This window comes from Lampetra planeri, chromosome 2 (genome assembly GCF_965212315.1).
Source record: "Lampetra planeri chromosome 2, kcLamPlan1.2.h2, whole genome shotgun sequence".
Lineage (NCBI taxonomy): Eukaryota > Metazoa > Chordata > Hyperoartia > Petromyzontiformes > Petromyzontidae > Lampetra > Lampetra planeri.
The window spans coordinates 7,242,640-7,263,871 of record NC_136108.1 but is presented as its reverse complement, the minus strand read 5'-3'; the positions used below and the strand labels follow the sequence as shown (position 1 = coordinate 7,263,871).

General features: G+C 40.6%; 1 protein-coding gene across 1 annotated transcript in view; it reads left to right on the top strand.

Moving 5' to 3' along the window:
• Positions 1 to 6,468: 6,468 nt before the first annotated feature.
• The window catches only part of LOC144726351 (voltage-gated inwardly rectifying potassium channel KCNH7-like), a 37,363-nt gene continuing 22,599 nt past the window's right edge, over positions 6,469 to 21,232 (top strand). The window contains exons 1-2 of the mRNA XM_078604986.1: positions 6,469 to 6,750; positions 20,453 to 20,887. Of these exons, the coding sequence (XP_078461112.1) occupies positions 6,487 to 6,750; positions 20,453 to 20,887 (699 nt within the window). The 5' untranslated portion in view covers positions 6,469 to 6,486. The remainder of the gene's footprint in view (positions 6,751 to 20,452; positions 20,888 to 21,232) is intronic.

The following is a 21,232-nucleotide window of genomic DNA, read 5'->3' as shown; positions in this document are numbered from 1 at the left end:
TATTATTAATATTCAACATCCCAAGTAAATTCTACATTCGCTCTTTTTCCTTAGCCAATATATGAAGAAAGTGTGAGAATCTAGACATATTTTCTGCATATCACTTCAGCGAATGAGGAAATTAAGTGTCCTAATTGAGGAATTTAAGTTTCCTTATGTGCTTAAGTGAATATTCCTATGATATACTGACTTGAAATGAACCAGCATTGCATATATTACTGATAGATTAAAAGTTTATGCTTGACCTGTGGGTGGACTTTGTATTTATACAAGAACGAGGACTGATCTATACATTGTTAGTGTTGTGTAAATATCAATCGTTTTAATTTTACACGATCAATCCACTGCGGGATGAAGGCTTGCTCAAGCCGTTGCCATCTCTTGCAATCCTACAATTTGGCAATCCACCTAGCATCTGCGTACGAGCTGATTTTATTGCTCCATCTCCTCAGTTGACATCTTCTTGGATGTGTTCCATTGCTTTTCCTCTTTGGCACTCCATAAGTATCCATCATCCATCCCTTCTTGCAACTTGACCTACCCAATCCTATTTAGATAAAAATGCCGTACTGCAAATCTGTAAATCTTCCAAATCACTAGGCGTGCAACGTAGAGGGCAGTATAGAAAGTAGGTTTGTGAACCTGTTTGTACGGACCATTGAGAATTAATTCCTCATATGGATGGGTTCTTACTCTATGGGTGCAATTATTTTTTGCCACATGTTAACACTGATTAGAATGAAATTTGCCAAACATCCAAATGCAGGACCAACCTGAATAATATTTAAGCTCTAATGGTTTAATACATCGCATTAATAGGATGAGCCTTGTAAACGTACACAATATTGCTTTCTTCTACACATCATGTTGCACACGTCAACAATATATTACAGTGTTTGTTAGCATCAGTTTGTTGTTGAGTTGGATGTTTTGCCCAATGGCCTTTATCATTGTCAGACCTTTTATTGTAAAGCATCCTGGGATGCTCTGCATGAAGGGCAGTGGCATAGACCGGTGGTAGTGTGTTCCTTGTTCCAAAGGTTCGCGGTTCGTATCGTATTACCCTTAAAAACACACTACTCACTTCAGAGTATAGTTAAAGATCCCCGTAACCTAATTCACAACACTAGGCCATTGTGTGCCGACATAATATTTCAATCATCGCCCCCAATTCCTTTGTAAGGACCCTCCTTAAACAAAATTGTCATGAGACTCAGTGAGGGTTTCCTGGATAAACATGAGTAATTAAAAAGATCCATGAGTATCAAACATTAAACGACAGTTTCCAATACTGTATCTGGAACCTAGAACAGACTGTGATGTGACAGTCAGATTTGTATTTAGATTATAGCACAAGAACGCAAAGGTCTGGGTATTTGAGATGAAAATTGATCATTTATTTGGAATCATTTTTGTTTTGGCAAGTAGATTTGTGAAAAATGTGATCTTACATGTTTTTCATGCACATTGCAAACAACTGCAATGGCGTTTCTACATCTGGGTGATTTTGGTATGTGATTCTGACTGTGGATTAGACTGCATGTGGGATGATTAAAGTACCTGTTTTAATCATGTCGAAGGACACATCTGTATTTTCGAATTAAACGTTCTCCAAAATCCTATGTCATCAGGCATTCCTGCAGTATAATCCGAGCTTCCATCTGCCTGCATTCAATTTCTATTTGTGTGTTCTCTGAACCCAAATGTATAATTTGTACTTTAAAGAGAGAAATTGGTATTTTGAAAATCAGGATTACTCAGGAGCCATATGAGACATCGCCAAACATGCTTTATGAATGCCTTGGCAGATTCCCGACCCTTAGCTATCAAAGTAAACAAGTGTTAATAGAGTGCCGTGTGGAAATATTCTATATATAGCCAACTGAGTTAACCATAAAAATTTTTGTGTTCGGATTACATTGCTCTGGAAAATCAATGGGTTAATAAATTTCATAAAAATGTGGAGACGCAGAATGCAGTTCTACTTGTATATATTTATCCCTTAAGTAATTCGTTCAAGTGTATTAATTGCTATAAGCCCAACATAGGAGTTCATCATCCCTAATGTGGAGTGCCGGTTGGTGTTCGTAAAAACAGATCCACCGTGTTTTTTTTACTTATTGAGTCCACGATTAAAAGTTATTGCATTCATCACAGTCTAATGACTGGTTTATCCATACATGTACTGTATTAACATTGTATCTATGGTGAGGTCGATGGCCATCTGCAATCCCATAACAAAGTGTGTACATCTGCAGGTTTCGCACGTCTTACATTGGCCATGAAAACTGCTCTACAATACATTGTTTGTTATTTCAGATGACTTGAGTCACAAGTTTAGCCCTTCAGAATAGTTACAACACGCCAATGTAGCATCTCTTGCATTGCCTTTAGTCACGTGGTTTAAATCGATAGCACGCACACATGACTTGGGTGATATGTGCTTTGCTTGTGTATGCTTGGATTTTCGCTTCAAATGTGTTTACTCTGTGTGTTCATGTTGATCAGTAGAGTACTCTTGAAAACTCAATGACATGCCTGCCTTGCATCAGTAAACACCGCAGCTGATATGCAACGTAGTGATGGAGTTTTCGTTTGGCTCATGGTGAGACCTATTCGTTGTACAAACTTTACCGTTTGGTGCTAATGAAGAGAAAGAGTTTAATTTAACTGTGTGAAGGTCAGATGCTATTGCTATTAATTATATCTACCCAGACTTGGTATTATATAAGCAGGACTTAATTGCAACTGTCTGTGATCAGCGACACGGAAAATATATTTGCCCCAAGTATACCAAATCCAGATTTACCCCTCTGCTGTGTAAGCGATAGTCACGCGCCTGCTCCAGGTCTACCAGTGAGCCGAAACATTTTCAGTGGGAAAATGAAGCCCTGGCGGTATGTGAACTTGATAATTCTTTAGTAGTAATATTATCAAAGTATACCTGATGTGAAAACAACTACTGTACAGGGTGCTTCAAAAAAATGTGAACACTCCCGAGAATTTGCAACAATACGACAAGAAATGTGCTGCTTCCGGGGCCTCTGGAGACCACCTGGAGAAGATTCTACGCGTGTGTTGACAATGATGGCGAACAAGTGGAGACTCTATGACTTTTTGAAGCTTTTTTTTATTTTTTTGTTGTGTTTTTTTTTCTCCCTTCTACATGACTTTACCGAAAGAACCAAGAAGATGAATCCCTGCAGTCACGAAAGCTTTAAATCGAAAATTTTGAAGCTATTAACATACATTTGTTATCATGTTACAGTGTCTTATCCATTTTTTTCCATAAAAAAACGATAGTCCCATATAAGTGTTAAACATTTTTTTAAGCACCCGTATATATGTTATATAACTGCCTTGATAGAGTACCACGTACAACCATCACAGTCAAACAGAGGACACAATGGTAATACTGGAGGGCCATCGCCTGAATGTGGCCTTCTCCAGGATAGACTTTTCTGTTGTCAGGCAGTTTGAATGACACATTCGTCGAGTCGTTTTTTCCCCCCATTTGCGTTTCATGCCACTGCCAATGCAGTTCCTTTAATTTCCAAATTTATTTACATGTTATATTTAAAAACGTTGTTTTTTGTGTGCAAATATAAACATTGTGTTTCAGTAATAATAATAATAATATGTTCACTTTGTAGGAACTTGCTTCCTGTGCAACACCATCATCGTCCCTGTGAAGAATGAAATTGGTGAAATTATCATGTTCATCCTCAACTTTGACGACGTGACGGAGCGGACGTCACTCAAGTCCGAAGAGGTTGTCAACCATGCAGGCGTGCAGTCCCGGATCGCCGCTTGTGAGTGCTACATCTGCCCTTCTACTCCTCCTCCTGCACCACCACCTTCTTTTTTTCCCCTATGCCTGTGTGCATAGTGAATGAGTGTGCTGTCATAACATTTAGAGAATGGTCCATTAAGTGCAAGATCCGATGACTGACATCCACTACAAAACTCCAGTTTTCCATGTCCGTAACCCCTAGAAACACCGCACTAATTGTTACATCAAATTTAAACTGGAATATATATTTATTTTGACCCCCAGTAATAAAAAAACAACTATATTGTATTTTTCAGTCAGATAATGTTCCACATATTTGTGGCTTTGCTTTTACTTTCGTGGCCACAAATCTATTTTGAATCGCACGCTCTATATCACTTTATCCGCATGTAACTTTTACAACTATTTTAATACAATCGAGTTACATCCTCTTTTGTTGAAGCTTCCCTTCCCGTACCCTCTGCACGCAGACACGGGAAAGGCGCTCCGTCTCAAGTTTCAGTCTCTGCGCACCATCGCGGCGAGCAAGCTGTCGCTGCCGCGGGAGGACCAGGACTCGGTGCTGGTGGAGGCGACAGTGCCGCGGCACCGGCCGGGCACGAGCGGCATGAGCAGCAGCGAGGCGCTGGCACTGCGCCGCATGCGCTCCTCCTCGTCCCGCGACGGCTCGCTGCAGTCGCACCCCGAAGACACGCGCGTGCTCATCGACTCCTCGCCCGCCCGCTCCAACCACTCGGGCATGCCGGTCACCACACCGCCGCCCCCGCCCCCGGCGGCTGCACTTGCGTCGCTCGGTCACTCCTCTCCGAGGCACCTGGCGCACCAGCAGCTCGTGCAGCAGCAGCAGCAGCTGTCTAACATGGACCGCTTGCACGTGCTGGATGGGGCGTGCTCCAACTCAAACCTGGCACACATCCGCTCCAAGGAGAGCCTGCACAGCCTGCGGAGGGCATCCTCGGCTGACGATATTGAGGCGATGCGCGGAGACTCGGAGCGGCCGTTTCGCGATCGTCACGGCACGACAGGTACCCATGCGCTCCCGGGAACAGCGTGCTTTTTGCGCTGCAGTCGTCAATATTATCACTCCGCTGCTGTTGAAGGCCTGCCTAAGTTGCGCCGTAGCACACTGCAATACCCTTGCTCCATGTCATGTGACTACGTTGGGGCATGAACTTTCCTTCACCGACATCTCCTTGGAGTGCTCTTTCCACTTTTCTTTGTCCGCCGCTGCGTCTTTCAACTGAGTTGGTTTCCAACCTGTCCAATTCTTGATGTTTGACGTTCGTTCAGACTGCGGGCGTCCTATTCCCCTACCACCCTTTGCAGCCAGGCACCATGCATCCTGGTCACTTGTCCGAAATTTTGCTGTGCCCTATACATGACCTGGCTTTCTAGCCTTGCTTCTTTGTCTATCTCTCGTATAATATTGACATACAGATAAAACTAACGTGTATTTAGGTATGTATGTTCTCGCAATTAAAATCACAGTGTAACCCATGTACAGTACATTTACAGGTTGTGTTTGTTGTAAAATAAGTGATTTGTGAGAAGCATATAAAGTTGCATGGTCGTGCATTGCATTAGTATGTATTTATGGTTGTATTTCTTGTGCTTCTTTGAAAACTAATGTTCTTGCCAAGTGGACAGAGGAAGGCATATACGAGGTATGTTTTTGACTTTCTAATTGAAATAACTTACTCCATTCACATTTCCTCTCCATCTCCAAGAACAGCATCAGAATGCACAGCTTGGCACTGCATACATTGAAATGATTATCACTGCGTTCCTATATTGATTACGTGAAACTAGCCACCACAATAATCATTTAAAGTCAATTAATACTAAATAAATAAAGGTTCCTTTTTTGTATATTGTCAAACATTTTTTTATCTTCCATTTAATATTAAACCATGTGAGCTGCTTGTCCATCTACACAAACCTGGATCTCTAATCTATACCGAACGTCTTTTTGGCGCGACAGTGGCAAGATGTTATCTTCTTCGCCTGCTTCAATCCCGACACTGACACCTCTATATTTGGAGTTCGCATGTTCTCCCCGTGGTTGTGTGGATTTTACACTGGGACCTCTGGTTTTGTCCTCCACATTTCGAATCAACATACGTTTAGAGTCTTTGGCTGCTATATTTGTGGCCAGCTTAATGGGCCTCACCTGGTAAAATAAAAGTTTAGTTTACAGTCTTTATATTAAATCACCCCAGACTCAGCTTCCAAGTATGACTGTCTCTGTAACGTTGGGGGCATGGAAACACACACTGTTGTGATTTTCGTGCAATAACGATGGTCACAGAGTAGGATAGACATCGTTTGTACATCAGGGTGTAGTTCCTAACATACTTTGTCTTCTAATAATGTCTCTAGTATCTCACTCCTGGATGCCAATCGATCGGGCTGTTTTCTCTTCTCCCGCTTGCGAAACGAGCGCTCTACCTTGCATGTATCAGCAGGTGCTTGGGTCATTCCAGGTTTACTCTGTTTGAGAAAAATATCCAGTCTAATGATCCCATTACTCTATGTCTTTTTTTAAGATCAGGCTTGGCTCAGAGAGGCACATGCAAAATATCTCATGAGCGACATCGCTCATTATGTGTAAATGGTTTCTGGAACAGTCTCAAGTGTTCAACTTGTAGTTGTCATCAGTAATTTTTTTATATAAGAAAATCAGGTGCGATGCAATGAGCGTTTATCTTTTGTCTTACTTGATATCTTCATGCTATTCCTCAGATACTGCAAACCACATTAGGCCTGCATTTCTTAACTCCACATCCGACTCGGATCTGATGAAGTACCGGGCCATCAGCAAACTCCCACAACTCACCTTCAACTTTTCCGACTTCCGCTCCGACAAAACCGTGGTGACACCACCCTCTTCAGAGAAGAACTTCATCCCGCCCAAAGTAAAGGAGAAGACCCACCACGTGACAGAGAAGGTCACCCAGGTACAGGGGCACAGATACACACGGCTCTAATTAAGTCGTTCCTCGCTTGTGATCCATCGCAATAAAGCCACATAGGAGATGAGGCGTCACCTTATCTCAGCCTTTGCGATGTAGTTACATGCATGGTTTGTTCTGAAGCCGTTGAAATTTCAGTGTGTGCTGTGACGTTTGTACACTTAGAGTATCGACATGCCCTGTCTGACACATGGTTTTAAAGGTTTTTAAATGCGTATTGTATATAAGCTATGTAATGTATGCATTTAGGAAAGATATCAGCTATATTTTACAAACTGTATGCTAATATACAGAAATAACGAGTGCTTACTGCTTTCTATAGAGTAGGTGTTCACTAACGCGATTTGCCCCATTGGTCAATTTGGCTGAGCAGAACATCGTTGTCTTCATGTGCATCGTATTTCCTGTAAGCAATTGGTATATCTGCAGAGGCTTACAACCAGTGGTGTGTGTGTGTGTCATTGTGCTTTATTACTTTGTGCTGTGGATGTATGTCCATGAATAAACACAAATATTTTTATCATCTAGTTTAAAAAGCCGATTACGTGAGGCTGGGCACGATGTGTGTATGGTAATCTGTTATGTTTGTGTTCCTGCCCAGCGACTTTGAGAGGGGCTACATGTTACATAGTAATTTGAAAACCGCTGCCTATCTTTTGTTCCTCACAATTTTAAATTGTTTGGATACATATTATGGAATTCAAAAGGATCAATGTTTTTGATATAAAAGTATTATCACTGTAGCAGTTAACTGGAGAAGCATTGATTTATTTTAAAATTGTGGATAAGGTCCATTTATTGTAGTTATCGTGTCAAATGTCCCAACTGTCATGTGGTAATGTGACTGAACATTTGACAATGGTTTCTAACAAGCGGTAACCCCTTGTGTTGAATCATGGCAAATGTGAGGCAGGGAGGGGCATTTTTCCCATTGTTTGAATGTGACCTCATGTCTCTACATGGCCATCCATCACAAGTGAGGACTCGCATTCGGTGATGATCTGTCATTGTCCTGGGTTGGATGTCAGAAGGAGGATCCAAATGCGTTGGTGTGTCTCTTGGGAAATTGCTCTTTTCAGAGGTTGGATTGTTTGGGGCTTGAGAGTGCAGGTTTTCACTGACACTGTGTACGTAATCTTTATATCTGTGCTGCATTGGCATTTGAAGACGCAGTCGGACTGTTAATACGAATGATCATCATTTCTTGGCATTTGTCAGCTGTAGTTCATTTTTGGTATAAATGTATAAATGGGAAGAGCTTAATTTCACGAGAAGCATATGCCACGTATTGGCACATTGTAGAGTGTAATTGATGGTAGTGACTCTCCACTAATTAAATCAATATGTTAATTATATATTCATTGGTTTTGGAAGATATTTATTACAACTTAACTCATCTCCAGTGTTCTTATTTTTTTGTCACTTGCTATTTCATAAATTTTACTCAGCTAACAATATAAGAATATATAATCAAGAGAAGTGGTAACATGGTGGTGAGTGCCCTGTACTCTGAACCCAGCGACCTGAGTTAATTTCCAGGTCACAGCTACCATCAGTGGCAAGTGATATTTGAACTGGTCTTGGGTCTTCATTCATCAACCCCCAATAGCTAGCATGGTGAAGTATGGCCAAACAACCCCCATGACTGGCATGGCAAGACCTTCATCCAGCATTCGATTAAGAAAGGGATGTAAATTATTATCTAAATAATTGGCTAAAGTCTATCACTCAACCCGATGATACACATTTATAATACACACACTAAAGTTGTTTCAATGCTATATGCAATATTAATTTTGCGTACAAGTAGTGACTGCATGTGTTTTTGGGTGCAATTCTCTACTTTGCTAATGAAATATCCTGATACTGTAAAACATGTATTGTGTTGCGCATTATGTTAAATTAGCGAAAACACGTGCGTTACAAAAGCATAACAAGTTAACAATGACAGGCCATTGATAATTTTAGATTAACTCACATGTGAGCGCTCTTCTATAAAGGGAAAATTGTCCTATTGTAACTAAAGTAACAAATAATGAGGGCATATTGCTGGTTCATACAGAAACACTCTCATGGCTTTTCTGCCCTTTAATTAGGATGTATAAACTAAAAGTATAATCAACGGTAGTGACCGTACAATAATTAAATCAGACTGTTAATTGCCATTCAATTTATTCCTAATAATTGTTATTTTTAGATCTCAATCTCACGTTAAACTATTATCCCTTTCACCCGTATTGATGGCGTAGGTATGGAATGGTCCTAGAATAAACTATTTTTTTAGATGAGCGAAACAATTCAGTTCCTGTTTATCCTGGAGAGATCCAATCGGGCCGCATTTATTTTGCATCAGAAACCTGAGATGAAAATACAAGAGAAAATTCCACGCGCAGGGTTGTGTTCTGGGGATAGAATCTTTCGGCATCGTTCGCCCTAATGAGTAACGTGAACACGAGCGTGGAGTGCGGATGGATGGGGTGCACGTGGGCAACTTGACACTGGATTCCCATCGGGCACCGCAACGTGTAACATGTCGTCATTGAATTCATGCCTCCAACGATTGAGTAAGCTTCACAAACAGTATATGTATGGAATGATTACGTACAGATATTACAGGACAGTGTCAGTGCATGTGTTGTTTGTTTGAGATAAGTTCTTGTAAATTTAGCACGCATAAGTTTTCAGTCAATCCTGGTCTCCTGGGTTAGTAGGCTTGTTGAGCATTTCCTTTTTCAAGTTTGCACCATGCACTACTGCAACCAATTTCAGGAGGTGCAGTTCTGAAACTAACAGTTTCTTTTAGGCTCGGTACAATGTGTTCATTTAAATTCATCAGACGCTGTGCAGTTAGCAGAATAATATCACACAAGTTTGGACTGGAGCTGTCAGAATTGCAATGTGCATGTGGTTTTAAATATACCATTTACGTTTCGCTGAACCAAAACTTCCTTATGCCCATCAGACCCATTACAACTTCGTATAATTTCAAGCTGTGAAAATGTTCTGCTTGACACAAGTAGAGGCTGAGTACAATCCTGATTTTGCTATGAAATCCATAACGCATGTTCAGTGTATACGGCATTGACTATAAAGACTAATCACCGTATTCCTTAATCAGCGTCCCTTTTTCTTTTACTGTATGCCATTTGGGAATACTCTAATAAAAGAAATGCACATAACGGAAAACATGACAGCAGCTACTTATGGAGGTGTTGAAGGCACTGTATGCGTTTCCATTACGTAATCCAGGACCATTTGTGGTAGTGTTACAGGCATGTTTCATAAAAAAAAACGAAATATCGCGCGAACACGAGACCCTTTAAAAATATAAAAAAAATTTACCCGTAAAAACAAAGTTTTTCACTATAAATCCTTTATATGCGTGGCATCGGTTTTCGGGTGGCTAGAGTCCTCTCGTTCTCTGGCTTGAGATGGCTGCCACCTATGGGTCAGATGATTGCCTGCCACCATTAAGCAATTGGTAATTAAATATATATATTTTTCCCTAAAATGTTGAAAATTTTGGAGAAAAAAATTTCACGAAAATAAATTGTCACGCACAACGAGTCTGTGTGCAAAATGTCAGCTCGATTGGATCACGGCAAGTGGGTTAAAAAACGACCGAAAGATTTGCACGGTCGTAAGCGCGCAAGCAAGCAAGCAAGTGAACTTAATATAAAGGATTTAATGAGCGAAGGGGCTCCGTTGTGCAAGCATCTCCACGAAAAGGCTGGCAGCGTACACAGAACCCACCGAAACACGCCACCACGACCAACACGACCACCACCACCACGCCCGTTGTGCGAGATGACTCGAGAACGGATCCCGAGTCCACGGCGCGCGCTCTGACAATTGGCATCTTTCCTGAGCGTCATTTTCCATTCACGGGCTAGGAGGCGGCGTGAGAAGTTGGTGAAACTGGAGGGATAGCCACCCTAATTAATTGACCTGGGTTGCTAGGCAACTTTTGATGTCATCGTTGGCTGGGATGGGGTGGGGGGGGATGTGTTAAATGAGCAACGTCAAAGCAACCCCCAACCCCCCATTAACAGATTACGACGGTGTCTGCATAGTTCTCGTCGGGGGGATGGTCCGGGAAAGGAAAAAAATAACGAGGGCAGAGCGATGGGAGGGGACGAGGCATTGGCCCCTCCTGCTCCGACCTTGCCCGGCTCTGGGGCTGGATGAATGGTGAAGCAGGTTCCATAAGTTGCTTGCTTGAGTCGCAGGTTGAAAATGATAGGGGAGGAGACCCAGAGCGGCGTGGCTGCACGATGCAGTGCTCACCTGTTGGTATCCGCTGGACCGATTATTTCCCTCGGTTGAAGAATTATCAATATTGGCATGATGCAGCTTTTAATCCAAATTGTTTATTTTATTCTATCAGCCACAGTTCTTCACACTTGAGGTCCGAGCAACGGCCACTGCCGCCGTCAATCTATTTTCGCTGTCAAGGGTATGCACTGTTATGGCTGGAAGCGTGAGTCTGACTTTGCTCCCAGCATCAGATTAGCCAGACGGGTATCTGATGCCACTTGCATGCTCGCCGCATCTCCTGCCTTTTGTTCGCGGTTGGGGGCTGGCGTTATTTCTGCTCCTGCTCTTGCTGTGGCTGTGGCCGTGGCTGCTGTGGGCTGAGGTCTCTGTTCGTGAGACCATTCGCCCGTCCGGTCGGCGATGGGAATGGAAGAGGACGAGATTCAGTGTGAGCTCCTGCAGGCTGCCGAGAGTGGGATGAGTGCCAAAGGGGTCCGCCTCTCCAGCTTGGTTGCCCAGGAGGTACTGTAACATCCTTAACTTTAGCACTCGGCTACATTGAATGGCATTTTCAAAGGGATTCGTGTGTATATATGCATTGTATGTTGGAATTTATTTAGCACCGTACGTTGCCAACCTTGCTCATCAGAGGTGTGTGCTTGTGATCGTTGGATAGAATGCGCAATTGTCGCGTATGCCGCAACTGGAATTGATGTCTCGGCTGTCATATAATTCATGTGACTCTCATCTCTGCACGTCTTAATAACGCAGCAGAACTATATTGGAATTGTTTTTAATTAGTTGCTAAAATGTGCACGCGAAAAGCATCCGTGTTAAGAATAGCTTCATACATTGAAGGATGCCGATTAACCTTTTATCATGACTACTAGATATGATTTAATCTGTTGAAATAAATACTAATGTGGGATATACAGTAGCTGTATATGTTGCTATAGCATTTGTTAAATTAAACTGCTTAAATGTGCAAAATAATATTTACAGCTATTGGCCTATTACTCAAAACATTCTCAATTTCTGAAGGGAAATTACCGAAGTCTAACGCTCTGAGAATATATATTTTTCTTTTGGAGCAGTTACTAAAAACAAATTCTTCTGTTTGACTGCAACAAATGATGATGGCATGCCAAGAGGTGCAGTTCAGTTTTGTAAAATGTGGTGTCAGTGGATTAGGTAGTGCACACGGTTGCCTGCACACTTATGATATATTAATTATGTGTCCATCAAACAAAGGCTTTCAACTTTACCTGCACTTTTGATAAACATTTTAACTGTACGTAGTCAACCGCGTTAATCATTCATAACAATTACGTAACACATTAATATCCTATATCATTCTACTGTAGTTTAAATCCTCAAATTGAAAACGCTTAAAATAATGCTTCACTGGAAATTGTTTTTTTTTATAAATCACAAATTCACGTGTACATTGGCTGCCAATTCGTATTTCGTAAATAATCGAACATTTCTCTTATGTGCTCATGGCTGAGTGTGAACATTAAAGGTTACGTTTTAGAAAGAAGGCTTATCTGCATGATGTCTCCTTTGGAAGCAAGTCACGAGAGTAACACGTCTTTGCTTCAAAAGACTGTCACAATAAAACACCTGTCATAATGCTTCAAATATAAGCACAGCGCAGTCTCTTAGGTACATTTATTTCCAGTATGATTTGTCACTCCATTAAAATGGCTTGTGCTGATGGACCGTGACGTTAAGGACTTGACCTTTTGAGATCAGGCTGGCATTTCATTGGGATAGAAGTGTGATAAAATGGTACAGTACTGCTCATCTTCATGTATATGCTCATTTATGCTACACAAGTTTAGTCTTAAATACATGAGATCGAATGAAGGGTTTCCCATCATGGATATGTTATAATTAGGTCCTGTCGCATAAAAAAAAACAACGAATCACTCGCCACTTTGGAACATTATAAATTATCTTCTTCTGAAAGAAAATACAAGGAAGTAATTGTTCCAGTCATGAAACCTTTTTAGTGGAACTGTACTTTCATATTTCCTTTCCATTATTATGCAAATCATGTTTTTGTGTTTTTTGAAATCTGATTAAACAGAGGAACACATCGATCAGTAAATAACACAACTTAGAAACAGAGTTTGACCATTAAGAAAATAAAGTGTGCTTGGATAGAAGGGATGATGATGTTTGATGGATGAGACTGGTAATAGGAGAAAACGTGCTCAAAAGGATGACCACAGCATGGATGGAGTGACATTCAGCTCATGTGTAAGAGCGAGATAGACTGTGGCATGCCAAGACTTTGATGGATAGTGGCAGTGTGAGGAGGCTTTACTCCAGCAGTGGATATACCATGGCAGATGATAATGTATCAAGAATGTTCATTGCAAGAGATCTGAATAGCAAATACAATTCGCTTTAAAACATTCAAAATAAAATATTATGCTTATTCTAAATAACAATTGTTTTCATCAGAAATGTTATGAGATTTTCAAAAGGGACTCATCAGTCATGATCAGACTAAAATTATACATTGTGCTTATTCCGCTCGGTTGTTTGGTGTCAATATTGACTCTCCAGCCGAAAACGGCCTAAGCTGATTGTGGTGCTGGTTGTGGGATTGAATTATTCAACAAATGCCACATTGTATTAAGCTAAATACCCCGTGTCCGAGCATTTTTCTTGTATGAAAACCAAATTACTACCTGGCACACATGGTTTCAAAGCAGATGTCACATCATCTGTGGCATATGTGATGTTCCCTGAATTTCTCTGAACAATACGTGATAATTCATATATAGCCCTTTGCTAGATGAAGGCCACATATACCCTTGCCAGGCATGAAGGTTGTTTGGTCAGCGCGGGTCAGTGGAGGTGGGGGGGCCAGTACCGATTCAGACACTATGCTCCACTGATGTTAACGATGGCCGCGAATACAATTCCTGGAGCCGGGTTCAAAGTACGGTGCGCTCACCATTGTGCCACCACTCCGCCATCCTCTACCTTTCACCCCCCCCCCCCCCTGATATTTAATCAAGAAATGTACTTTAATTGCTGATTCAGAAAATCGTTCGTCGTTCACTCACTGACCTCAAAATGTGTGTAACCTTTTGGCTAATTGGGGTCAATTACAAATGCGAATGTCATCTGGGACATGGTCAAAGAATCGTGGCTGATATAATGAAATGCTTTATTATCACTTAATTTTAATATGCGTTGTATATGAGCATTTTTTTTATTTGCTTATAAGGAGTGTTTGTTAACATTTTAATTTATGGCTTAAAAATAATGTGTGTATACAGAGCATATGTTGAGTAGCTAGAATAGAACCTACCAAGAACTGAATCTTACCGACTAGGCTCAAAAACGGATAAATTGCCTCATAATTACATTTGATTTTACTTTAAGTCTTATATGCACATGAAATATCGTGCAGGCACACACTCCTGTGCCATATTTTGTTGTCTACAACATAAAATAAGAGGTACATTGCTTGAAAACCATGACGTACTGTTGTTGAAAATGGGAATAATAATCTGTAATGATATATGAACTTCACGGAAAATGTAACCTGTACCAAAAATTCCCATTCTCTCTGTTTTCATTTAAAATAAATCATGCTTTAGCACTCCAGTGATCATTTTGGTGACCTTTCGCCATCCATGATGCTTGATGCTATTTCAACATGTTTTCATTTCGTATCTCAAAAAAGATTGTGTCACTTGTTATTAAAATTGTGACTACATTGACATTAAATCAAAATCTGCCATATCATTCGGTGAGGAAATGGAACAGCAATGTTCCAATGAATGACATCTTGATCTTTTCATATTATTGGGTACATATGACTCACTGTACGTAGTGCTTTTAATATACAACTTACATATATTTGAATATTTTGCATCCAATATTTGTTTTACTTTTATCATTATTCTTATTATGCTTGTTTCCCCAAGAAAGCCTTACCGAGTCTAAAGATTCTTATTCAGGAGGGTTCTGCCAAGTTGAGTAATTTGCAGGTGCATTTTTAGCACTTGGATGTGTCGCTATCCTGCCACCCAAGATTATGTATATTGATGGCTGATGGTCAAGAATGATGCAGTGACACCCAAAGAATGGAAAGCATTCGAGACTGTCCCAGAGGAGATGTAGAAATGAAATCAGGTTATACAGGTCTTACGTCAATTACTGTGTCATTATTACAGGTTCGTGAGAGATGGTGTAGTGGCTTGGGGTAGCCTTTGATCTGCAGTGGATTGACCGTGATTAATGATGATAGTAAATAATCTCATGTACGGACAGTCCACTAATCACTGAGAAAGTTTGCGGTCAGTGGTTAAATCAATCAATGTTGGGTGGGGAGGTTCTCAAAGTGTTAGGTATGTTAATATTCATCCACCTCCCAGTGATTCGATGAATTTTCACGATCCTGGCCATGATTCGATAAAAAATATATATTATTTTACGTAATATTTCCCACTCATACAAAAGAGTGGAACATAACATCCTAAAGTTGCCTTCAGGCCAATAGTGTTTAGCCTCTTTTGGGTATACATACTGACCTTCTCATTATACATAATGGGTTTCTGTTTGTTTGTTAAAGTTACTCAAGGTGACTGCCGTAAATAATCTTTATTTTCCATTTTGTAATTGTAAAACTGGAAACCATAAAATTACACCCTCAATGGTTTTATCTTTGTTCACCAAGCTTTATGAAGTGCTGCATGCCGGGTTGGTATATTTATGATTAGTCAGCAGGTAATTATATTCCTGAGCAAATATTTTCGTATAATCTTTTCAATTTGACTTTAAAACTCCCATTAGCATTGGTGGATTATGAACACAATATCTTATACTTGCAAGTCTCTGGTTAAATTGACCCCGAGGCTTGTTAATTATTTCTGAATATTATGGTCAACTTAAACTTGCTACTTATTTTCTATGAGTGTACCATCGCTTTGATAAAGAATTAGCATTTACCTGACTGTTTGGCCTTATAAGTACATCAGTTCAGATGACTAGGTGGACACTGACAGCATAGGGCGTGATTGGATTTGAGATCAGATGACGCCGTTTTGGTTCGATCGTATCACATCCGAACCAGTATTAATTCAACAATAAAATCCCTAGGAAGCACACCAAACTTAATAAACCTATAAAAGAGATGTAAAATAAGGAAATCAGCCAAGAAGTGAAAATGCGGCGAGACACGAGGAGGCAAAGTGTGGAGGAGGGCCCTGGACTGTGGGCCACGAGGAGTTCACGAAGCCGATTCGGAATCAGAATATGTTATCCGAATATTTATTTATACTAGAGGAATCCGATCAGCTATAAAGCTCTTTTTCACAGATGTCAATTCGGGTCAGGTAAGAACGTGACAACAACGAACAGTACAAAAACACGATAGGAGTAAAAGGTAAACAAATCACCCAAACACACACGCAAATACAACACAAAACCATCCCCAACCTACCAGACAAAGCCAAGTGAGGTATTAACTTATCCTTCAAAAGCAACCTGGCCACAAATGATCGCTCAACAAAGTGGTTTATCATTTGGACACTTATAGCAGCAAATAATCTAAATAGTCTCAACGCATGTTTCATTTCGAGCTCTGCCCCTTGACCATAACTATCCAGACAAAACTAGCAACGGCCATCCCTACTAAAACAATCATCTTCGCTAACCTGCTGCCGTCTCTTAGGAAAACCCCCGTCTCTTCTCCCCTAGCCCATCCTGTGCACTTGTAAATCTAGATTGAAAACTCATTTGTTAAAGATTCATTTTTGTGTTCAGTTTGTTGCCCTTCCCCCTCACCTCCGATTAGCACGGTTGGCTACGTACGGTGCGAAAGAAGTTCAATATACATACATGCATATATTGCATTCTGGTTAAGGTTGTCAAAGTCGATACTGATTTTAACACGTAGGCTTTCGCGACCAATATCATCCATAAGAGAGGTGTTTTGGGTTAAATCGCGTAAATATATAAATGTGTCGTTAAAACCCACCACCACCCGACGCAGCCAACGAGTAAGGGTTGTCACGTAAACAGAACGTGGCCAATTCGTCACTAGTCCAGCACACCGATGTGTTGGAAAGCCAAGCCACAACATTTACAATCTGAGTGGATAGTGAGTGATTAGTGCTGTGCCTGCTGAAGCTCCACAGAGCGTTGCATCGTAACGTCTCAGATGAGTGATGCCGAACGTTGTTGTTTGATGCTTTATTAATAGCTAATGTACATTTACATTATAATAAACTAAACATGTGAAATGCATCCAGTCAGTTGAAATTGAGTTTTAAGCTCACGATATCTGCATGGAATCATGCATATCAGACTGAATTTACTATTTATGAAAATGACACGGAGATTATAAACTAGGGTTCTGGATTTAAAACACACCAGACCAAACATGGGAAACAATACAAACAAGATGGTGAAAACAAGACAAGAGAGAACATATTTTTGGATCGAATACTGTAGTAATTTTAATTGTAGCATTGGAATAGCTGAGGGATGAATCATTGCACACAATTCAATTGAAAATGTTACTATTTTATAGTGGATAATGTGGAATTGATTGTGGCTGCACATGTAATGAGTCAATTCGTGAATCGATTATTATTGTTTTAATGTGGTTTTTCAGTTTCATTTATTAGGTATAGCCCTGTGAGCCATGCGGCTCTTGACTCGGGTGCAACCGCAACAAACAAAAACATGAACAAGAAACATCTTAAAGTGACTACGCGCAACAGAAAAATCCAGAAAAAAACAGCAAAGTCTTCCAGCAAAAAACACCGTATATCAACGCTGTTTGCAAAAATCCCAGTGGGACGCAAGTCAAACAATAACAACCATAAGACAATTTTGGTTAAAGTTATCAGGTTAACTCTGTACTTCAACAAACATGGCTAAACCATACGTTTTCGAAATCACCAAAATAAAGCTATAAAAACAATGTAACAGTGATCATAGGAACTGGGATTCAAATTTAACAATACACGATATACATAACATGTATGACCAAACTGTGCAGCCATAGCTGGCAGCATGAGTCACTCCATAACAGCAGGAGTATCAGCAGGAGTATCAAACATTTTCAATGCACCTTTAAAGATCAGCACACTATCATCAAAACTCAAGATCATACATTGCAGCGGTCATCCAGAGCGATACATTTGATTTCAGGCCACTCTGCATAGCAGTGGCAGCTAGGGGTGTACAACTCCTCAAGAGCAGTTTTGAGTGAAGATCTCAGAGGTAGTGATCCAAGTTGCAGTTTATTGGCGATAGCGTTCCAGACCCTGGGGGCATCAACAGCAAAGGCCCTTCCTCCAGTATTTGTACGCCAATAAGGATTCTGAAGCTGGTAAATGAGCGAGGACCTTAGGTCACATTTGTTCTTTGAAACAGTGAGGAGATCCAGCAGGTATTCTGCTGATTTTTTGTTACAAGTACATCGTGAATAAATAAGATCTGATGTACAAGCCGTCGATTATTAAGAGATGTTAAGTTTGACCTAATGTAGAGATCGCAGTGGTGGGTCCTATATGGGCAGTTCAATGCAAATCTTAAGGCCGAGTGATAAATTGAGTCAAGCTTCTTCAGTACAGTACCGGGGGGCTGGTAATGTGGACCATAATACCCAGCACTTTGGAGTCAGTGTCGGTGAATTACACAGATTTGTGAGCCTTCCCAACCCACTGGGTGGCGAGAAGGTCAGGAGATAACAGCACAGCAAACACATTTTTATTGTGCACATATTTCAGTATTTTCTGGTCGTGGATTTTCTCCAGTTACAGTAGTTTACTAACATTGAAAATGCAACGATTGGGATATCTCATCTTATTCAAATCGGGTCAAGAAACTTGATCCAGTTAAGCTCCCATTGAATTGCAGATTGGATCAGTTGGGGATCGAATTTTTTATTCAACCGCTCCACGTATTGATTTTTTTTTAAACTTGCATAGAGGACCATGCTTTTAACACTGTTTTACAAACAAATGAGTATTTATTAGTTATTTATATTTAACCGAAATTCGATTAAGTGCTGTGCTAGATGTATTTATGTTAACTATCTTGGTATCACCTGCAATAAGTTTCAACCCCTGCCCCCCCCCCCCCCTCTATTTTCACTGGCTGTGAATTCTAATAGATGCTCAACTTTTTAATCTCTCATCCCTAATCCAAATTTGCCAGTCATCGACCCATCTCTGCATTAGAGTCACCGTTACGATGTTATAATGCACTCTGCTCTCACATTAGAGTGTGCTAAATTTGTGATGTTTTAAAAAATTTAAAGAGTGCCAGATTGTAATCTTAATTATTTTAAATTATTAGTTTGTATAACTGAAACTATGCTTACCCTTTATAGTATTTATATATGAGCACTGCATATATTTTAATTATACTGCCTGCATATGCTTTGGGTTAAAATTCATCTCAACGCTTCACCTTTTCTCAAGCGAAAATCACTCTTAGTCTTGTCATACAAAGGGTGGATGGGCTCATACATACAGAATTTACCATTCAAGCAATATTAGTCGAGAAAAACATCTATAAAATGTAAGCATTATTTCCAAATCTATTTTATAACGGTTTAAAAAAAATCACGTTCATTTGAACCATTAGTATCACTGGTGCAACTTGCGTGCGTTCCTTGAATTGAACAGTCCTGGTGGGTCATATGTTCCTGTGAATACAACATGTCTGTCCATGACAACCGGGGATTGGTGTTGGCACTGTGACCACAGATAAGCCTTGGGCAAGGAGAAAGGGCTTTTTTTTTATTTTTTTCGCACTCCCAACTGATACTGCTGTGGCTGTGTAAGCCACTGGCCCCCAGCACATGGGAACTGTCGTCACGTTACAGTAGCGTAGAGTCAATATCTAGAGAACAAGGGCATGACAGAGAGCAAGCAAAACATAGGTGGTGACCAGTTGGAGGGATGGGATGCAAAGGTATGCATGGACCCATCTGGGTATTTCTTCTGTAGTTTTTTTGTTGTTTAAATTTTTTTATTTTATATATGCTGCCTGGGATGGTTTATAACATTTACATGTCATGTATATTTTAAAGGTATGTTTAGTACACCGGAGTTTATGACATTGAATAAACTCTTTTAAGTAATTTTTACGTGACGTAACATTTTTAAGCACATTTTAAATAACTAATGAAACAGTCAAACGAAGTTAAAAGCACGGTCTGCTTAGTCTAAACAATCCTACCTGAAAAATAGTTTTTAATGCTTAAAATACAATGCATGCATTCATATTTTTATAGCTTTCTCCAGATCACCCTCGCTCATTAGCTTGGAGAGATTCAAAACTTAGTCCATTCCGTATTGCAGTTTACAGCATCTCCTTAGTCTACAATGTCCATTTTATGGGCACGGCTGCCTTACAATCTGATGTGCCGTGCGCTCCGAAGGTCTTGTCGCTGGGAGCAGACGTCCTGCCGGAGTACAAGCTGCAGGCGCCGCGCATCCACAAGTGGACCATCCTGCACTACAGCCCTTTCAAGGCGGTGTGGGACTGGCTCATCCTTCTGCTCGTCATATACACGGCCATATTCACGCCCTACTCGGCTGCCTTCCTGCTGAGCGATCAGCAGGTGGAGAACGAGCGTCAGAAGTGCGGCTACTCCTGCAATCCGCTCAACATCGTCGACCTCATGGTGGACATCATGTTCATGGTGGACATCTTCATCAACTTTCGCACCACCTACATCAACAAGAATGAAGAGGTGGTGAGCCACCCGGGCAAGATTGCCATTCATTACTTCAAAGGCTGGTTCCTCATCGACATGGTGGCAGCCATTCCCTTTGATCTGCTCATATTTGGCTCCGGCTCTGGCTCTGGAGAGGTGAGTAAAAAGTTTAGTTTTTTCGTTTGCCTTTGGTAGAAAACCCTTTGTGTAATTATACTTCGAGGAAATCTCAACTGACCCAAGCGATGCTGTTGTTATCATAAGTACTCTATGTCCAATGCTTTGTGCTTTTGAATTTCCTAAAGTTATTTATATTCTGTGGCATGATAAGGATGTTCATGTCACATCTACACTTCCTTTGACGTCACAAAGGTCATGACCAAATTATGTGTTACATTCTGTGAGTGAGCACACTGTTTGGGACAGGCAATTTGGCAAAACATCCCAGCTGTGTGAGACGATAATTTGACAATTATGACCATTATGTGTTCTTATTCCACA